The 19,738-nt window shown below is 45.2% G+C and overlaps 1 protein-coding gene across 4 annotated transcripts in view; it reads right to left on the bottom strand.

Annotated features, from left to right (window-relative positions):
• The window catches only part of MED27 (mediator complex subunit 27), a 228,265-nt gene extending 217,476 nt beyond the window's left edge, over window positions 1-10,789 (bottom strand). For all 4 annotated transcript variants that reach the window (XM_045771168.2, XM_045771169.2, XM_045771167.2 and 1 more), the window contains exons 1-2: window positions 10,559-10,789; window positions 8,389-8,533 (exon numbers count right to left, since the gene is read on the bottom strand). In XM_045771168.2, the coding sequence (XP_045627124.1) occupies window positions 8,389-8,533; window positions 10,559-10,761 (348 nt within the window). In that variant the 5' untranslated portion in view covers window positions 10,762-10,789. The remainder of the gene's footprint in view (window positions 1-8,388; window positions 8,534-10,558) is intronic.
• Window positions 10,790-19,738: the final 8,949 nt, after the last annotated feature.

Below are 19,738 nucleotides of genomic sequence, written 5' to 3'. Positions count from 1 at the left end.
CCATAATCAAAAGTTTTGGGTTCTTTTTTTCCCAGAAGGAAGGGAGGGAGGGAGGACGGGAGCTAGGGAAGTAAGCTGATGCCAGATCATGAAGTCCTATACCCGGACTGTTGATGGTAAACGGGTAACATGCCAGGCTCTGAGCTAAACACACGACAGCAGGATTCATGTACTCCTACAGCTGCCCTAGGAGGCAGGACTGTGTGTGCCGTTTACAGATCAGGAAACTGAGGCTAAGGAATCTGCCCAAAGGGCTGTCTGCTTCTGGACTCAGGCCCCTCAGCATGATGACTAGAATGCCTCCAAATGCCAGCTGGGGAGTTGGCACTAATCCTGAGAGAGATGGAAGAAACCGCTGAGAAGCAACCAATCAGATGTCTACATTCTCAAGATCCCCGGGGAGCTGTAGAGAGGAAAATAGATTCAAAGGGGTAGGAATGGGCAGGAAATCAGCGGGGAGGCTGCAGCATCGTCCCAAGCAATCATGGGGGCCTGGGCTCAGGCAAGAGCAGTCAAATGGGGAGGAGAGTAAGAGGTTTTCAAGAGGTAGAATCAACACATCTTGGTCGGCAGGTGTGAGGGTCCGGGCACCTGGCTGGGGCCCAGCACAAGTTGCAGGCTGGGGGGAGGGCAGGATTTTAGTTCTGGACTCCAATCTCACAGGCCCGAGTCTCCGAGTACAGATGCCTGGCAGGCACTTTGCTACGTGGGTCTGATCTCAGGAGAGAGATCTAGGCTGGCGATGGAGTGAGGTGGCATCGGTGTGTGGCTGCCATGTGAAGCCACAAGAAAGAGGAGGCGGCCCAGAGAAGGCTCGTACAACGGAAGAGAAGCCTAATTATCTAGTGGCTTTGGCCCCCCGGCTCACACTACCACGAAGAAGGGCAGACAAGAGAACGGGGAGGCATAACATCAGATTCTTTCTGTACTTGTAATGATACGCTTTCGTCCCACCATCTATGTGCACCTCGCCGTGAAGAAAAATGATATGGGACAATTTCCTTTCTACTAAACATTCCTGGAAGAGAAGAGAAAGTGCCCTTTTCAGGCTCTGGTTACAATCCACAGAAAGCTTTGGACAAACCACACCAACCTAATCAGCCCAGAAAAGGCTCATGTAAGCCAGCCAAGAAGGGAATCAAGATGAGTCCCCCACAGACAGAGTGACTCCTGGGGGCAGGCGTGACACACATCCAGCAGCCTCTGCGGCCTCCCAGAGCAGCTTCTAGAGAGAGTTCCTGTTCCTTTAGAGAAAAAAAAAATGAGAGAATCACAAATCTGATTCCAGGCAACAATAAAGTGGCAATTTTCAGAAACCACAACTAGTAAGCAGAACATAAAGATGTGGAATTAGGCCAAAGCCTCGGGATAGAAACCGTTTAGAATTACAGGGGCATCACTTGATTTTCATTAATATTTACGCTTGGTGTGTTACAAGAGGCCACTGCTGTCTGGAGAACCTCTGGAAGGTAATTTTCCACTCAAGTCCTCCAGGCTGCTGCTCTGTTCTGGCGTAGCCTGAGATGCATACACAATAGCCGGGCTTGAGAACCCGCACTGGACAAGAACTGCTCTTTCCCACTCCCCAGGTTGTGCTTTCATTTCCAAAACCACAGAAATGCACAAGCAATGCCACTGACTCTCCAAGCTAAAGCTGAAAGGGACCTGAGAGATCATCCCACCCAAGTCTTCATTCTACCGGTGAGGAAGCTAGAACCCAGAAGAGAAAAGCCACTGGCATAAAGTCACCCAGCGGGTCACACAGCGAGCGAGCCAGTGGACAGCCAGAACTAAATACTGGCCTCTCAAAACCTCTGTCCCATGCTGCCGCAACTGCATGCTGCCTTTCGAACGCTTTACCAAAACTATGAAAAGGAGTAGGACTAGCCAACCCCAGTGCATGCCCACTACACACTGGGCACTGTTCTAGGTCCTTAGGGGGTGGGAGGGAGAGCATAAATAAATCCATCAATCCTCACGGCAGCCCCAACATAGAAGCTGTTATGAACCACTCTGACTGATGAGGAGGCCAAGACAGAGACAAGTTCTGTAACTTGCCCCAAATCATAAAGCTGAGAGAGGGGGCTGGGGATTCAAACCCAAGAAGAGTCTAACCCCAGAGCCCGGCTAGTAACGAGCACCCAACTGACAAAATAGATAGAATCCAAATGTTTCTTTTTATACCGGCCTTTGCATGCAAGCATTTTCCTAAAGAAACAACACAAGAAATCCCTGACTAGGCCAAAAGAGTTTTCCCACCAGGTAAGAGGACTGCAGACCAATGTGAATGCTGAGCTCTGGGAGCACGGCCTTACTGAGTACCCCCATGAGAAAACTCCTCCCCACTTTGCACAAATGGGTTGCCCTGAGCAATATACCACCCTTCTCAACCCCTTCTCTGCAGTCCCCTCACTCCTCCTTGTGGTTTCTGCCCAGGACCCTCACCCTGCTTTTGCTGCCCCTCAACTCCCACGTGCCAACCTATCCTGTCCAAAACCCCGGGCTCCACACCAAGAGGTTAGCCACCCTCCTCCCAATCCCTCACCCAAGCTCCAGCTTCTGTGACGGAAGACACCCCCTCCCACTAGTTCATATTAATATGTGAACTACTGATACCTACACTCAGGCTTCCACAGGGCAGAAAGGTGCTGACCACCTAAAAGAATCTCTGATTTGTAGAATTCCAGAAGGATATACCAAAATCAAGTCTGGGAAGCTGTGCGATAGAGCAGAAATCCCTGAGAGACAGGCCAGCGCTGCCCTCGTCACTGTGTTAAACTAAGACCAGCCGCTAGAGACCATTCACTCCGTGCCAGGAAGTGCTTCACGTGTATCACGCCTCATTTAGCCTCATGACAGCCTTCTGAGGTGGGTACAATGATCGTCCCCATTTTAGTGAAGAAAAAAACAGGCCCATAGAGGTGAGCCTCCCAGCTGTCAGAGAGCAGAGCTGGGTCCAGCTCCGGAGCCCACGCTCCTAACTGCTGAGCAATACTGTCACTCCGTAAATAGATACACACATACACCATTACCCTGCCTGGGAACTGTAACTACCATTTACCGGCCACTCGCTGTAGGTGAGGTATCGCAAGGCATTTCGCGTGCACTGCTTCATGTTGTCTTCAACACTACGATACAAATACTAGTGTCATCCCCATTTCACAGAAGAGGAAACTGAGGTCTTAAAAGAGTTTCTTTCTCACCTGCTCAAGGCACAAAGTACGTGCAGCACTGAATCAGAATTCAGGCAGCCTAACTCCAGAACTTACATGGAAGCCCAGACATTTCTCACTACCCTCTCCTCTACTTCTGATTCCAACAGAACCTAAAAAGCCAGGAGATTGGTTTTGTTTTGCTATCTCTTTCTGTTTGTGTTACTCTTTGTTCTTTTCATAATGGCTCCCACAGTATCAAGGTCTGGGGGTAGAGAGGGAGGAGAAGGGCATAGGGTTCAAGGCTAACCAGGGCACAAGCCCCTAGAGTCAAAATCACTGCAGAAGAAAGCCCATTCTGAATGACCAGGGGCTGTGAAGGTTAGATGTTGGTGAAAGAACAGTCCTAAAAATGGCACTTTTGCTACCAATAATCCCAAACCAGGCCTGGTCCTAGGTCATGATGACTAAGGTTTGGGGGGCATTTAAGTGATTGTCTCTCCTCGTTATTTGCTTAATGAATCTGTAGTCCCCAAATGTGTATCAGAGAGAGGAACAAGGCAGGGTGGGCCTGGTGGGAAAGAAAACGCTGGGAACAGGAATCAGAGACTGACAATACAGAGAGGGATAACCCCTGAGAGGCTGATGGGGTTGACTCTCCTCTTCCTGGTTTTCTCAGTACGGCCAAAACGACAGCTGCCACACAGCACCTGACACCAGGTGCCGTAGCTCAAATTAGCCTGACTCAGTCGACTCCAGAAGGCTTCTATCAAGTCCCATCCCCTCTAAGCACGGGCTGTCAACCAGGCTCTCTTAGAAAGGGCACATGGGTGATAAGCGTCATAGATAAAACTGCTAACCTCAGCCCTCAAGAAGCTTATCATCAGTTCACCAACTGACCTCACCCCGTCCTTCCAAATTACCCTTCTGGAATGCAGCCCTCGTCTCCATCACAGGATCTCAGAACTGTCTCTCATCTCCAAAGAGCGCAACTGTACTTCTCAGTAATGGCCAAAAATGGAAATGTCCTTATCGTACTTCACTAAAAACAAAGGCAAGCAAACCATAAAAGGGGTTGTAAATTAAAAATTCAACAGAAAAAGCTTTTATTTATTCTTTCATTCATTCAGTGATTTTAACAGAATACCGATGGCGTACCAGGCGCCTTGCTAGGTGCTGGGGACTCCCAGCAGGGAACAAGACAGACATAGCACCTCTCCTCAGGGACGTAAAAGAGGACAGGGTCCCTAAAGGAAAAGGCTCCATTTCAAACAACCTCACCCCTGTTAGCTCCAAGACGCAGAAGCATAAGGAGCACCTTCGAGGATAGATCTGAGCGAGATGAATGTCACGGTAACTTAAGGCCATTAAACTAAATTATGGGAAGAACAGTTAGGGAGGTGGACTGGAGGGAATGCCTTCACACTTGCCAACTGAATGTTCTCGGAATAGAAAGCAGCTCTTTTTCTAATAAAACTGAAAAATTAAACATGTAAAAACAAACCAGAGGCAGAAGCGGCACCTTCCTCTGGGCCCATTTCCCAGCCCCCGAAGAAAGGGACACTTTGGGGTCTTCTCTGATTCAGAGGTCACCTGGGAAAGGCTGCACAAGCAGCCTCTACCACAAACAAGTGAAAAAGTCAGAAATAAAAGTCGAAGTCAGAATAAGAGCCTGGTGACAGGACACTGGAAACCTACAGGAAGGGATCTTCAGAATAAGTTCAGTCTAGCCCTCAGCACACCGGAACATAAGAAGCCATAGAAGGTCCGCACGGACTGTCTCACAGCAAGGACAGCGTTGATGCCAATTGTTTCTGCCCTCGTCAAGAGAGCTTGTCATCCCTCTACAGAACAATTATCTGTAGGTGCGTAGCAGTTAAAAGCTAAATTCTTCCCCCAATTCAGCATGGAGAAAGTGCTGCTCACAGCAATTTGGCATCACTTCATTAGATTAGATTAATTTTTAAATGTGTTATCCTAACAATTATGCCAACTACCATGTAATTAATATTCCGACTGACTTTACAAAAATTACAAAATCCCCTAAAGAAAATAATTAGTCATTAAGCATGAACGAGATTTTTCTATGGCCAATAGCACATAAAACAGAAAGTTCATCACATAATGGGTGGTATCAAAGCCTTTCCCACACTTCCTTCAATTCTTAGCCAACAGTGCGTAAAGCTGACATTGGCAAGTTACCCCAAACTTCACTTAACATATTAATGCACTTACTGGTTTAAACTCTTTGAGGGTAAAATGATGAATGATGAAAGCTTTAGCAATTAAAAAGCTCTTTTCATTTGTAGGAGAGGCAAAATAAACACATATAATTGCTTGTTGCTTCCATATCCCCAGCTGGAAATTAGAATACTGGCTTATTTCTTGGGGCTACTTCTTGAGTTTATTAAAGAAATGTACATAAGGCATCCTCACCATTGTTTCCCTCTTTCCTTTCAAGGTTTTTATGTATTCTTGTAATCGACCTTAAATCCCTTCTAGAGTAAGACAGGGTATAAATAAGTCATAGTCAAATAGGACATTATCTATCATAATGGATATAAAAAACATGTTTTCCCTGCAGCCCATCTTTGAGTAATTGGCAGGGGCCGCCTAAGCCCAGAACAGAGCTGTGAGCCCCTGCCTGACCTCAGCAGGAAGGAATGCAGAGGGTGATTAGTGGTGTCTGTCCTGGACAAGAGCAATAGTTTGGGGACCCACGTACCACACATTTGTCATCTCCATTTTTCAATAAACCATTACAAATTAGCAAAATGCATACAGATTCATGAATAAAAGATAACATAGGAATTGCTTCTAGGATGAATGTGGAAGGGGAAGAATGTTTTCTATAGTCGAAAACCTTAAGCCAAAATGGATCAAAGCATCAAGTTTAGAGGGAAAAACACTGACCTAAGTCAGGAAATGCAAATTCTAGTCTAGCTGTGAAGCCGTGGGCAGCTCAGTTCACTGGGCCTCAGTCTGTGCAGCTATAAAGTAAGGGCTAAACTAAACATCTCTTAATCGTTCTCTTTGTTTCTACTGATGAATGGTACAAGCAGCTCCCAATCCCCCCTCTGCTGGGGCACTAGGGAGCTGATGAACGGGCAGCTACCATGCAGAAGCTCACCAGGCCAGGGACTTGATTTAAATCTTCCCACCCTGGCCCGGAGCTTTCACACTGCTCTTACAGGATTTCCAAACTACTTTAATCTGTAGCATCTCCAGGACAAGAAGTTCCATAGAACATAGTATTTCTTTTCCTTAATGCAACCTCTTTTTCACCTTGGAGCAAGGGTAAGAGTCAGGAGCAGGGACTTTTACTTTAATATGCTAACTATTAAATTCAGTGAACAATTAAAGTACCTTCATTCAACCTGAAACCAGTCACTTCCACTAGGAGTCCCAGTCACTTGCAGTTTCTCAATTGGCCCAAGTCTTCCCTCCACTGAAAAGTCTCCATAGCTCTAGGCTATTCCAAAAACAACATCACCCATGTGATACACCAACACAGTTCTCTGTCCAAACACCAAAAAGCAAGACTTTCTACCAGGAGTCCAACCAGAAGTAAGTCGCACCATGCACCACCTACTGATCAGATCCCACCAATTCCTAGATAAACTCATATAAGGATGACCAACAGTGTCCCTGGGAAAACAAGGAGGCTCAGATAGGACAGCCTGATAGGGCAGTGTTGTCTGCATCGGGCTGGACGAGCCTCATGTCTTGCTGTGGCGATGAAATAATTTTTATCTGCCTGCATCCCCACCTTTTGGGAACTGCCTCTCCAACTCCAAGGAGCCCCACTTCCTGTGCTTCGGGTGACCTGCCCCAGCCAATCAGAGAATCCCAGCCCCGGATTTAATGAACTGTTTAGATAGGGAGCACCTACCACGCAGGGCTAAAATCCTTTTTCAGGGTCTGGCATGATACCAGGAGATCACCTGGTATAAGAACCATGCAAATCTACAACTGCCAAGCCAACTTTTCCACCACTTATAGACATCAGGCCAACAGAGGAAAGCAGACCTCAGAGAACAAGAGAGTGACAGACGCCCACGCCAGCTGGGCACCCTCATCCTCAAGACCAAACTGGGTTTCTGTCAACGGCAGCCCAGAGTCTGGGGGACAATCCTTACAGGCTACATGTTTGTATCAGAGATTCAATCATTTCTCCCTGGATCTCAAACTTACCTTCCAGGGTTCCACTTCAAACCAAAGTATACTAAATTCTGAGAAACTCAAAAAAAAAATCTGTACACCAGAAAAACTCTCAGGGCTCATCTCTCGACCAAAACGGGGGGGGGGGGGGGGGGGGCAGAGAACCACAGCAAAGAGGGAAAAGACGATGGATAACTGGAGGGGCAGAGCAGTTCACAACCAATAACTGTGAGAACAATGGTCTCCAGAGAGGTAGCACAGTCTAATGAAAAAAGCTTCCCAAATCATTCCAAACATATATTGTAGTTCTTTATCAGCAGGGGGAAAAAAATACACAAGAACCCACAGCACCCAAACAAAAGGAGCCTGTCAGTAAACAAACTAACTGTTTTCAGGCTTATGAGCCTAACTGTTACCATTATTTTTAGATTACAGTTTAGTTTTCCTATTACAGCTGTCCCGGGGTCTATGCCACAGGCCTGCTTGCTGAAGGAACCCATGAATAGCAGATTCCATGGAGCACATTTAGAACAAACTGCCCCAGATGTAGTTAGAGAGTAGAGAGTAATCAAACAGTACTCTCCTGATGGTCCTCCAGGGAGGACAGGGGAAGACAGTACAAGCAACATAAACTGTGAGTGGTTGAACATTTAGACCTCCAGGCCTTAACCTTCTGGGGTCATGGACTCCTCCGAATCTGATGAAAGCTAGGAAGTCTTCCCCAGGAAAAAAAAATGCACATAACAGAACATTTTACATATGATTTCAAGGGGTTCATAAAAGCTGCTCCCCATACCCGGTTTCCAGGTTAAATACACCTGATTCAGGACTTTTTTAAGAAAATTAATTACCTGAGCATCATGACTAATCCTCAAAGACTTCAAAGGACTACGAAATAGCTCTTAGAAAAATTACAAAACTTCCAACTCTGTAATCCCATCAAGAACAAAATCTGAATTTTGAATCAAGAACAAAAAAAAGAAATAAAAACCCACCCTCACCTTCCACATTTATGAAATGTTTAGAAAACTTGGCTTTTTCTATATCAGCTCCATTTCTGACATGCCTCCCTTACCTTGTTTGACCATTTATATGCTTGAAGGAGTTGACTATAGAGAGGAGTTTTGTCCTGCACAGGATCCAGGCTTAACAGCCCACTGTTATGGAGAGGATGGTTCTCAGATGGCTTGCCTACCAAATTGCTCAGACGTTCCAGCTCACTGAAAAATAAATAGATAAAGCAAATAAACCTGAGTCCACCAAAACTCCAGGTTTTAGCCAACCACACTTGTCAAAGGTTGTTCTTCAAACTGTCCATCAGAAGTCTCTTAAGAAGAAATACTTTGAAAGGTTAAGATCACGGACAATCAAGAAAACCCTTAAAAGTAGGAGCTTATCTTATTTTAAAACTGAGTTCTCTGGTGCCATTCTTAAGGAGGAAAAAGTTAAGAGCATTGGAACCAGTAAGACTCCTAAAGTCAGGATTTAACCATTCAAATTATTCTTGGGGTAGGAGGGCGACTTTCTGGAATTCTGAAATGTGGTATTAACACTGCTTCTCGCTAAGAGTTTTCAGACCCACATACAGATCATTACATTTGGCAGAACAGCAAGTACCTGAATAGATGATGATTACTTATCATTCACATAGGGATAGACTAGTACATGGTACTTCACAGATGGTAAAACTTAACAAAACAAAGAAGAGATAAAATAAACAAATGGAATGGGAAGACACCACCGAGGGGGCTGTGTCAAACAAACATACTTCAGTCTAGCAGGAAAACTCTAGAGAAGCTTGGGAAAGTGAGCCAACAGCAAAAGCACATTCCAGAAGCATGTTCTGTGAGGCCAGTCTCAAACTGTCATCAAAAGACTCTCTAGGAACAGCTTCTCATGCCACACTCATTTTGGAATCTTCAGCCACTTCTTGGCACTACTGCATAAAGATGTAAAAAGGCGACAGGATAATATAAACTTTCTAGAATGGTGGAGGGTTATAAGATCCTGAATATTACCAAAGGGAGGAAACGGAAGAGAGCAAAGAACAGCCAGTGCATCCCCTCATGCAGGGAAAAGTATTAACTGGCACTGCACCAGAGAACAGCAAGTGGATGTGGGAGTTGAGGAGGGGTGTGTGATTTCCTGGCCTTCCACCAAAAAAGAATGGCAACTACTTAGGGGAAAAAATCAAAAAAGGCACCACCCATCATTTGGTCACCACCTCCTCCTCCATTCTACCTCCTCCTTCCATCTGGTTACTAAGGAGACCAAGTTGGGGGCGGGGGGGGGGGGGAATCCATCCATTCCAGAAATTACAGGATGACTATCTTACCAAATGCCTTTCCCTGCTGAGGTCAGTTCTGAGAGGTAAAAGGCAAAAATCCTGGAATTCCAACCTCCCTGAGAAGGGCTGACTCTCTCAAGGAAGGGAAGACAAGTGCAGAACCTAACCAATTAAAAAGTTTCTACTACCTGCTGGGCATTTCACAAACATTCTCTCACTTATTTCTCACACGCCACTTAGAAAGTAGAAGTAAAGAAGGTGACTTGTAAGAAAGAGAAAGAAATATACAATCCTTAACCCTAAAGGACTGCAAATTAATAATGGGGGGGGGCTGCTAAACGTAAGTGATTAAGCTGGTTAAGCCTGAGATTAGGTCTCCCTAGAGGAAGAAACTGAACAGGAGCAGAGTGGGAGTGAAGTTCTGATCAGGTAAGGTTTTAGAGGGGGCAGGGGAGAGGGAAAGATCAAGTCCTGTTTTATCGTGTTTGGGGTTGGAGTAGTGTGGAACTGCTGCATTCCAGGTTCAGGAGCGAGGAATTGGTGCCAAAGAGACCAAGTGCACGTGGGTTTGGGGCAGCGCTGAGCTGGTCCTGTTTGGTACTATTTGATCAGACACGGTGGGGCACAGAGGGCCTACAGGTGAGAAACCTGCCGAGCAGAGATGAGAAGTGGAAGTTCACGGGAAGAGCACGTCTCCTCGTCAGGAATGGAAAGACCCCATGGGAGGTCCAGGGCGGCGGGAAACAACCAGGACGAGGAGGCCAAGTGAAGGGAGACGAGAAAGCGGGGGTGGGAAACGAGGTGTCCCTGAGGAACAGGCATGGGCTTGGAGGGGAGGGAAAGAGAGCAAGCGAGCAAGGAACTGAGAGCAGCCCCTGGCTAGGAAGACTCGCGCGGGGTCGGGACAGGGTGGGCGCCTGGCGAGTCCCCGACGCCGGCCCCTTCAGCCGGTACCTACTTGAGGTCCCGGTTGACCGAATGCAAGTTGTCCTGGAAGTGCGCAATGAAGGCCTTCTCCCGGCCCTCCAGCGTCTCCTTGTTCCGCATGCCATCCTTCAGGCAGTCGAACACCCTGCTCACGCTGGAGCGCAGCGCCTGGATGGCACTAATGGCCTGAGCAAAGGCCTCCAGGTTCACTCCGACACTTAGCACATCCGCCATGTTGCCGCCACCACAGCAGGCTCTCCAAAGCCGGCTTCGCTCGCTAAAGGCCGCGCTCACTGATGACGCAGGCCCCCGAAGGCCTCTGGGAAATGTAGTTCTCGCGGGGACGGGCTGCCCAGGGGATCAGTGCAGACGCTGTGCGAAAGAGGGTATCCACTCAGCTAAACCAATGAATAAGCGGGCGGAAAAGCGATCGCCTAGATTTGGGGAAGTCAGGCTGCACTCTCGGCTTCCTTAATGGTGACAAGGAACTACAGAAAGTTCCCGCGTTTCCCCAATCTTGAGCTCTTGGAAATCTAGAGAAAAGAATTGTTCAGAGCAGAAAAGTGTCCATGGAGCAAAGGATGATAAGCATTGGATAAAATGAGTCCATATTGTTAAATAAATGAGGGGGAAAGAAAATTTCTTCCCTACAGTAGAATGACAACTGATAGAAGTAGAAGAAATGATAGGGGGAAATTACCAGCTGGCAACATCAGAATAATAATTGATTCAGGTAGGAATCAAGGAATGCTAAAAACTGGTGGGTGAAAGCGTGAGAAGTAACTGGATATTTGCATAGTCTCCAAGTATCATCCCACAACGGGAAAAATAATGATCCAGCAATTTCACCTCTAGTTATATACTCAAAAGAAGGGAAAGCAGGGACTGGAACAGATAATTGTGCCCTCAAGTTCACAGCAGCATTATTCACAATAGCCAAAAGGCTGAAGCAACCCATGTCCATGGTGGGATAAATTCGTAAACAACGTGTGGTATATACATACAAGGGAATATCTATTCAGCATTCAAAAGGAAGGAAATTCTGACACCTGTCATAACATGGTGAACCCTGAGGACATGATGCTAAGAGAAATAGGCAGTTAGAAAAAGACAAATACTGTATGATTCCACTTATGAGATACCTAGAATAGGCAAATCCATACAGACAGAGAGTAGAATGGTGAATGCCAGGGGCTGGGGGAAGGGGAGAATGAGGGCTTAGTGTTCAATCAGCAGAGTTTCAGTTCAGGAAAGTGAAAAAGTCCTGTGGATGGTGGTGATAGTTGCATAACAACGTGAATGCACTTAATGCTGCAGAACTAGACACTTAAAAATGGTTAAATGGTAAATTTTATGTGTGTTTATTTTACCATAATTCTTGTTTTTTAATTAAGTAATGTAAAAGAGGAGGGTCATGTTGACTTCGCAATGGAGGAACCTGGCAGACACCACCCCAACAAGAGACCAAGATTGACATTACCGCTGTAGGACAAACCATCTCCTGACACAATGCACAGAGAAAAGTGTAACATGACTTCTGTGATATTCCTGCCAAAAATGCAAAACCAGAATCTGATCGGGACATTAGACAAACTCAAAGACATTTGACAAAATGACTGGCCTATACTTTTCCACAAAACATCTGTGTCATGGAAGACAAAGAAACATGCGATCTGGAACTCTCTTTGCTGACATCATGGAGACAATTGGTGATATCTGAATAAGGTCTATGGATTAGTTTGTAGTATTTTATTGGTGATGACATTACGATTTTGATCACTCAACTGTGGTTATGAGAGAGGACATCCTTGTTTGGAGGGAATATACCTTGAAGGGATAAAAGAGCGTCATTTATGAAAGAATATCTCTACGAAAAAGAAAATAGTATGAAAATATCTATTTAGAGAGAGACGTATAAAGCAAATGTGGTAAAATAGTAACAGTTATGGAATCTGGGTGAAGGGCACACAGGAATTGTTTGTGCTATTCTTGCGACTACCAAGACTGAAATTACGTCAAGATAAGTCGTTTTAAACAGCCATCAGTAAAGGGCATGGAAAGTGTAAACATGGTCTAAGTGGTAAGAAAAATTTTCAGTTCTGCCAGGCTGTGCTGACCAGCAATGTGAAATTGTGGAGTTCACCTCAAACCCACTTCCTTAATAGCTCCCCCACTCTTCCTTCTCCATGCTCACTCCTCCTTGCCCCCCCCACACCATCTCAGTTCAAATCCTCTAGTTATGGAGCAGTAAAGATAAACTCTGCTCCAAAACTGGACCCCGATGTTGCTCTCCATGAGCGTTCAGACACTATTTAGATGAACGAATAGTCCCGTGAGATAAAAAGGGTTTTCACTGTCTTGGGTTTACGTAATAACTTTCATTTCCTGACATCTACACCACCTTCAAGCATCGCCGTGGCAGCTTTTCCTAGGGCGAAGGGGTAAGAGATAGGAGAAACTTCCAGCTGTGGAACTCTAAACAAGTCCCAGAACTCCCTGATCCTTAATTTTCTCATCTGTAAAATAGAACTAGTAAAAATACCTATCTTTATTACATAGCTGTGAGGTTTAATAACACCTTGAAGGCTTTTGAAATAATGCCTGGTGAATAATGAATACTCAGAAGATCATAGCTGTCAGGAGAATGTGCTGGGTAAGTTTCCCAAGGGTCTGTGACTGTGCTTCTATCCCCACGTGAGGACTCAGCGCAGAATCAAGCAAGGATGAACAATGGGTCTATTAGGTCAAATATCTCTAGCGACATGACCCTGTTGCTAAGAGCTTGTCATTTCACTGTGTCCTATAATTCACTATTTCTTGGTGACCTTTCTATTTTTATCTCCTTTGGAGTATAGGGTTTTGGGTTTTTATTTTTTTAAGATTTTATTTATTTATTTAACAGAGAGAGAGAGAGAGAGAGAGAATGCGCAAGCAGGGGGAGCAGCAGGCAGAGAGAGAGAGAGAAGCAGGCTCCCTGCTGAGCAAGGAGCCCGATGTGGGACTCGATACCAGGACCCTGGGATCATGACCTGAGCTGAAGGCAGACGCTTAACTGACTGAGCCACCCAGGCGCCCTGGAGGTTTTGTTTTTTTTAAGATTTTTTGGAGAAAATCCTTTTTCAACTTCATAAAAATGAAGGAAAATATCTGTGTTTGTTGGTTTATTTTGATTTTGGCTTTCCTTCTAGTTTGTTCATCCCTTCTAGGGGAAGACTAGAGAAGGCAAACTCTATTATTGTGGTTACTCACCTTATTGGGGATCCCTGAAGGCTTAGAGGATGTGGCTCTGGCTGCATACTTTGTACCCAAGAAAAAAATGTACTATTTTTTTCCGATTTCTGCCTGCACCCATATGTACCTACAAACCCGAGATTTTGCATACAATTTCCAGGGGTTCATAGCCCCCCTAAAGCCCAAACATGGACATCTCATTAGAATCATGCTCTAAGGCTAACACCATGGGGGGATGGCCCACAGCGAGCTTGTAACCACCAAGTCTCCAGTGCCCGGGGCACAAGAGATGCTCGGTGTAAGTTCGCGGAAGCAACGAGTTAACAGGATATGTTATGTTTGCTTTCTTGGATCCTCCCTCCAGATTACTTCATCTCTTTGTACACTCAGATATCTCTCCCTCCTGCTCAGCCCACCTCCCTCGCCCACCCTCTCCCTCCCCACCCCCCACACAATATGATTTTCCTTTGTCTTATTCTCTGATTCAGTGGTTTAGATACTGATTGGAGCTATAAAGTACAAATATGCTCTGCTCCCATAGTCATTAGTTTTCAGGATTTCTCTCTGGCTCCCCTCTTCTGGGAAACTCAGAAATTGATCAGTGGAAATGCACATTTCCCCTGAACCTAGTAAGGAGTCTTTCATCACGGCAACAGAAAACTTTTCATTTTGGAAGGGAATGGACAGAGTTTCTCTAAGGTGCTGTAAATTCTTGAGAATGTTGGCACATATATGCTTGCATCTGTGTGTGTTTGTGGGATATAAATTAGTTTAAAAGGAGTTCATTTCGAGCAATATCAGATTTTAATTATTGTGATCTTATGTTTGGGTAAAAGGCAGCACCCTGCTGCTAATATCTTCCAAAATGAACAAGCCATTAGCTTGGTGCTATCAACTCAAGAGTATTAGAATGAGCAATCAGAATTAAAGTTGTCAGTATTTAATTAAAATATGCTGCAACTCCCATCATATTCAGAGAGCATGTGGTTTAAGCATTCAGACTGAGAAAGCACCCTCATCAATTAATAATTATTAAGGATTTACTAGATGCAGAACACCGCATTGGACGGCTGGGCAGAATGTCACCAGATAGATTTAAACCCAAATCTGCCTTGGATAAGCCAAACGTAACTAAGCCACCTGTCGTAATCAGTGTGGCATAATGCTTAAGACCTTGGGGGTTGCTCTGAGGATTAAATTGAGGCAGCATACAGTTCTGGGGACATAGTAGGCATGCGAGTTAGTCATGCAACAAATACAGATATTGGATATGCTCGACATTTTGTTAAACAGCTGGGGAGCCAGAGGTAAAACCAGGCGGGGTCTGGCCCTGATAAATGTCACTGAAAATATCTGAAGTGGATTATGTGTTCCTCCACCTTCACCTGATGGCCCAGTGCATCAGTGAGTTTTAAACTGTTTAGAATCAGGTTTAATAAAATTAATCTAAAGCAAGTATGGTCAAGAAACTTCCTTTGGGGGCAGCTGGGTGGCTCAGTCTTTAAGCGTCTGCCTTCAGCTCAGGGCATGATCCCAGTGTTCTGGGATCGAGCCCTGCATCAGGCTCCTCCACTGGGAGCCTGCTTCTTCCTCTCCCACTCCCCCTGCCTGTGTTCCCTCTCTCGCTGGCTGTCTCTCTGTCAAATAAATAAATAAAATCTTTAAAAAAAAAAAAAAAAGAAACTTCCTTTGATCTCTTCTGAACCTACTCCCCCACACCTGTTCTCCTCATATTTTGCCTGTCGTGATTTTGACATGATGACGATGATGACCAAATGATCCCAAAGACAGAGGATCCTGAAGAGCAGGAAATCAGCCTAGAATGGTGTTTCTCAGGCAAATGAGTTAACCCTTCCAAACCTCAGATCTCGCATCTAGAGAACAAGGAAGTGGGATGACCTCCAGAACTAACAATCCAGGAGCATAAGATTAGGAGGAACTGTTAGTAATTCAAGAAGGAGGGCTGGGAGAGGATCACTCCTTGTTAATGCTGACCTGCATTAACCCCTGCACCAGGATTCCTGCACTCCAATTCATCCATTTACGCAGTGACACTCATAGTATAAAAGGATTAAGTAAGCATCCCTATGGAACCTGTTCCTGTTCTCACGGCACTCACTAAGAACCTAGCCAGGGACACAGACACAAATGAAACATGAAACACAATGAGGTTCAACTGCAGGATGCGAGACCTGCACACAGAATTTTGAAGTTCTTAGAGAAGGTTGTTATGGCATCCTTCTGCACAGGGGAGGCCTGGGTCAAGCCTTCCAAGGAGACTAGGAGCTAACCAGGTGCGGGAGGGTAAGAGGTAAGGGAGTGCAACGGACAGTTTGAAGTGGGGTGTACCGTAATTAGATCTGTGTTTGTGACAGTACACCCTCTAGCTATGGAGAAAGTGGGGAGAAGTGTCCAGGCTTCGAGGCAGAGACACCAGAAAGGCAGGGGGTAAATCCACCTGCAGAGAAGCCAACAATGGACCACACGTGAGCCATATTCTTCCCATCACAGGAAGCCAGGAGGTATTTTAAATATTTTAGTAAATTATCGATTGCCCATTTGGACGCTCACTTAATCAAACACCAAGCATGTTGTTAGGGACCTCCGCTCTCTCCCGTGTTCATACGTAATTAAGTACAAAACATTTCAGGAATGGACCCTTTTACCAACACATTAGGCTAAATCAAAGTGGAACAAAATGCAAGTTGTTTGTCCCGCCTCTACCGCAGCCCATCTAATTCTATTACTGTGTTATGTGGATGGTGTGCTTTAATCAAGACTGACAATGGACCGCTAGCATCAGAAGCTACTAAACGTGTAACCCTCACACAGAACGTGGGAGCAGAGGGCAGATGCCAGGCTTCCAGATTCCCAGGGGCAAGCCAAGGCAATTGGGCAGCCACAGCAACACAGGGATCTTTGTCTCGGGAGCTCTCATTAGCACCCCCGTACTCTTCCCAACACTCCCCTGCAGCTCCTCACCCCCTCCTCCAAGCCTCAGGTCAGACAACAAAAGAAGGCATATCAGATTCCCGACAAAGAGATAATCCATTCACCTTGACGCTGGAGTCTTGTTCTTTTTCATGTGTTGCTTTATTTTACCTAATCACAAGCACACACTTTGAAATGTTGGAAACTATAGAGAAAACCTACATAAGAAAATAAGGTTATGCATAATTTCACCTCTCAACATTTTGGTTATTCACACATATGCATTATTTTACAAAATTGGAATCCTACTGTGTTGTGACCTCTATTGTTCATAATATAGCCTAAATGCCTTTTCTTCTCATCAAATAGTCTTCTAAAACATTTTAATGGCTTCCCAAGATTCCATTCAATGGCTTTACATAATTTCTTGAATTCCCTATTGTTGACCGCCCAGTTTTTCCACCTTAAACTATATAGCTATAGACACTCTAACTGCAAATCTTTGTGTGTAAAGTGAACACATTTCCTGCAGGTGATATCTGTTCCCCATGTGGCTGCAAATCACTTTGCCTGTTCAGGGATAGTAGGTGTGGAGAACAGCCTCACTAGTTCCCAGCTTCCTAGTAACACCAGTCCATTCTTGGAAGGCAGTGGAGGGTAGAGGTGGAAAGAGCACAGGCTTTGAAGGACGGACAGACAGGTGTGTTCAAATCCCAGCTGTTCCACTTCCGAAGGAGCCCATCAGAGAAGGGTTTGGCTGAAACTAACAATCGCAATCAACATAAAGGTAGTTTAAAGAGAGAGGGCTTACAGACCACATGAGAAGTGGTCAGAGGGTACGTAAGATGGGGTGCTGTAATGGCTCATCAGGGACCCACACGTTTTCGTCAGTCTGCCCAAGTGCTCTTAGTTCCAGACTCATTTCTGTCACTTTATGGTTGCACGGTGGCTGGGTCCCGCCAGCAGACTTCTGGCCACACCTCATTGACCAGAACAATGTCACATGGCCACTCCTAACTGCGAAGGAGTCTGGGAACCTGAATTCCACCTCTCTTTCCCAGACCATTTATTAGCAATGCTGTCCAATAGAGAAGTAATATGAATCACAAATGCGAGCCTCGTATTTTCTAATAGTTACATTTCAAAAGGTAAAGAGCCTCACACCTATTAGAAGACTACTATTTTATTTTTTAAAGATTTTATTTATTTATTTGAGAGAGAGAAAGAGCGCAAGCAGAGGGGAGAGGTAGAGGGAGAGGGAGAAGCAGACTCCCCGCTAAGCAGGGAGCCTGTCTCAGGCTCGGTCCCAAGACCCTGAGATCATGACCTGAGCCGCAGTCAGACACTTCACTGACTGAGCCACCCAGGGCCCCCAGAATGGCTACTATTTTAAAAAGAAGGAAAGAAAATACATTTTGGTGGGGATGTGGAGAAACTGGAGCTCTAGTACCCTGATGGTGGAAAGGTAAAATGGCACAACCACTATGGGAAACAGTATGGTGCTGCCTCAAAAATTTTTAAATTGCTACATTACTTAGCAATTCCACTCTGAGTGTACACTCAAAAGAATCAAAAATAGGGTCTTGAAAAGATATTTGTACACCCATGTTCATAGCAACATTATTCCCGATAGCCAAATGGTAGAAGCAACCAAAATACCCATCAAAGGGAAATGGTTAAGCAAGTGTTGTCTATCCATACAATAGAATATCCTTCAGGCTCAAAAAAGGACATTCTGACACACGCTACAATGTAGGTGAAACTTGAAGGCATTATACTCAGTGAAATAAGTAAGCCAGTCACAAAAAATACAAATACCGCATAATTCCACTTACATGGGGGTACCTAGAGTCATCAAATCCACAGAGACAGAGTAGGTGGTGTTTGCCAGAGCCAAAGGAAGGGGAATGAGCAGTCAGTGTTTAATGGACACAGTTTCAGTTTGGGAAGATCATAAAGTTCTGGAGATGGATGAAGGTTGCACAACACTGTGAATGTACTTGATGACGCCGCTGAATTTGTACACTAAAAAATGACCAAGATAGTCAATTTTGTTATGTGTATTTTGCCATAACTGGAAGAAAAAAGGTAAACAGGTAAAATTAATTTGAATAATATTTTTATTTAATACAATATATCCAAACCATGCCATTGCAATATGAAAATTACTGAGATCATTTTCATTCTTTTTTGCCTACTAAACCTTTGGAAATCTTCAAGTATCTTACTCCTACAGTACATTTTTTAGAAGATTTTATTTATTTATTTGACAGAGAGAGACAGCCAGAATGAGAGGGAACACAAGCAGGGGGAGTAGGAGAGGAAGAAGCAGGCTCCCAGCAGAAGAGCCTGATGCGGGGCTCGATCCCATAACGCTGGGATCACGCCCTGAGCCAAAGGCAGACGCTTAACCGCTGTGCCACCCAGGCACCCCACTACGGTACATTTTGAATTGGGCTAGGCACATTAGCTACCTTTCAGCCCAGTAGCCACATGTGGCTAGTGGCTACACTATTGGTCAGCACAACCCTAAAATAAAGGTGGGCAAGGGAGAAGCATGAGTAGGAGCTAGAGGTTGGGTCAGCCAGCTTGACCCTCGGCTGAGTCAGTTAACCTCCCTGAGCTGGGGAACAGGGCATGGACAGGGGTAATGGCGAACTCCTTGTGGTTGATGCAAGAACTGCATTGGATAATACATGGAAAGCCCCCAGTAAACTGTCAGGCACACAATAGCTGCTCCCGTAAATAGTAGTGATTGCTATTCATGTTTCCATGTTTCCATGGAGAATGGAGGTAACAATAAAAAACGACATTATACAAACTGTGTCTTCAAAAGTTTGTAAGACAATAAGAGAAATTTGAATATATTTTGTGGGGTTTTTTTAAAGATTTTTTTTTTTTGGAAAGAGAGTACAGGGGGGAGGGGCAGAGGGAGAAAAAGAGAAGCAGACTCCTGGGGCAGGGCTCGATCTCACAACCCTGAGATCAGGATCTGAGTGGAAATCAACAGTTGGACACCCAACAGACTGAGCCAACCTGGCACCTCTAT

This window comes from Ursus americanus, chromosome 18 (genome assembly GCF_024610735.1).
Source record: "Ursus americanus isolate L20-20 chromosome 18, mUrsAme1.1.p, whole genome shotgun sequence".
NCBI classification, from domain to species: Eukaryota; Metazoa; Chordata; class Mammalia; order Carnivora; family Ursidae; genus Ursus; species Ursus americanus.
Note: the sequence above shows the minus strand (reverse complement) of the source record. Positions and strands in the feature narration are given on the sequence as shown.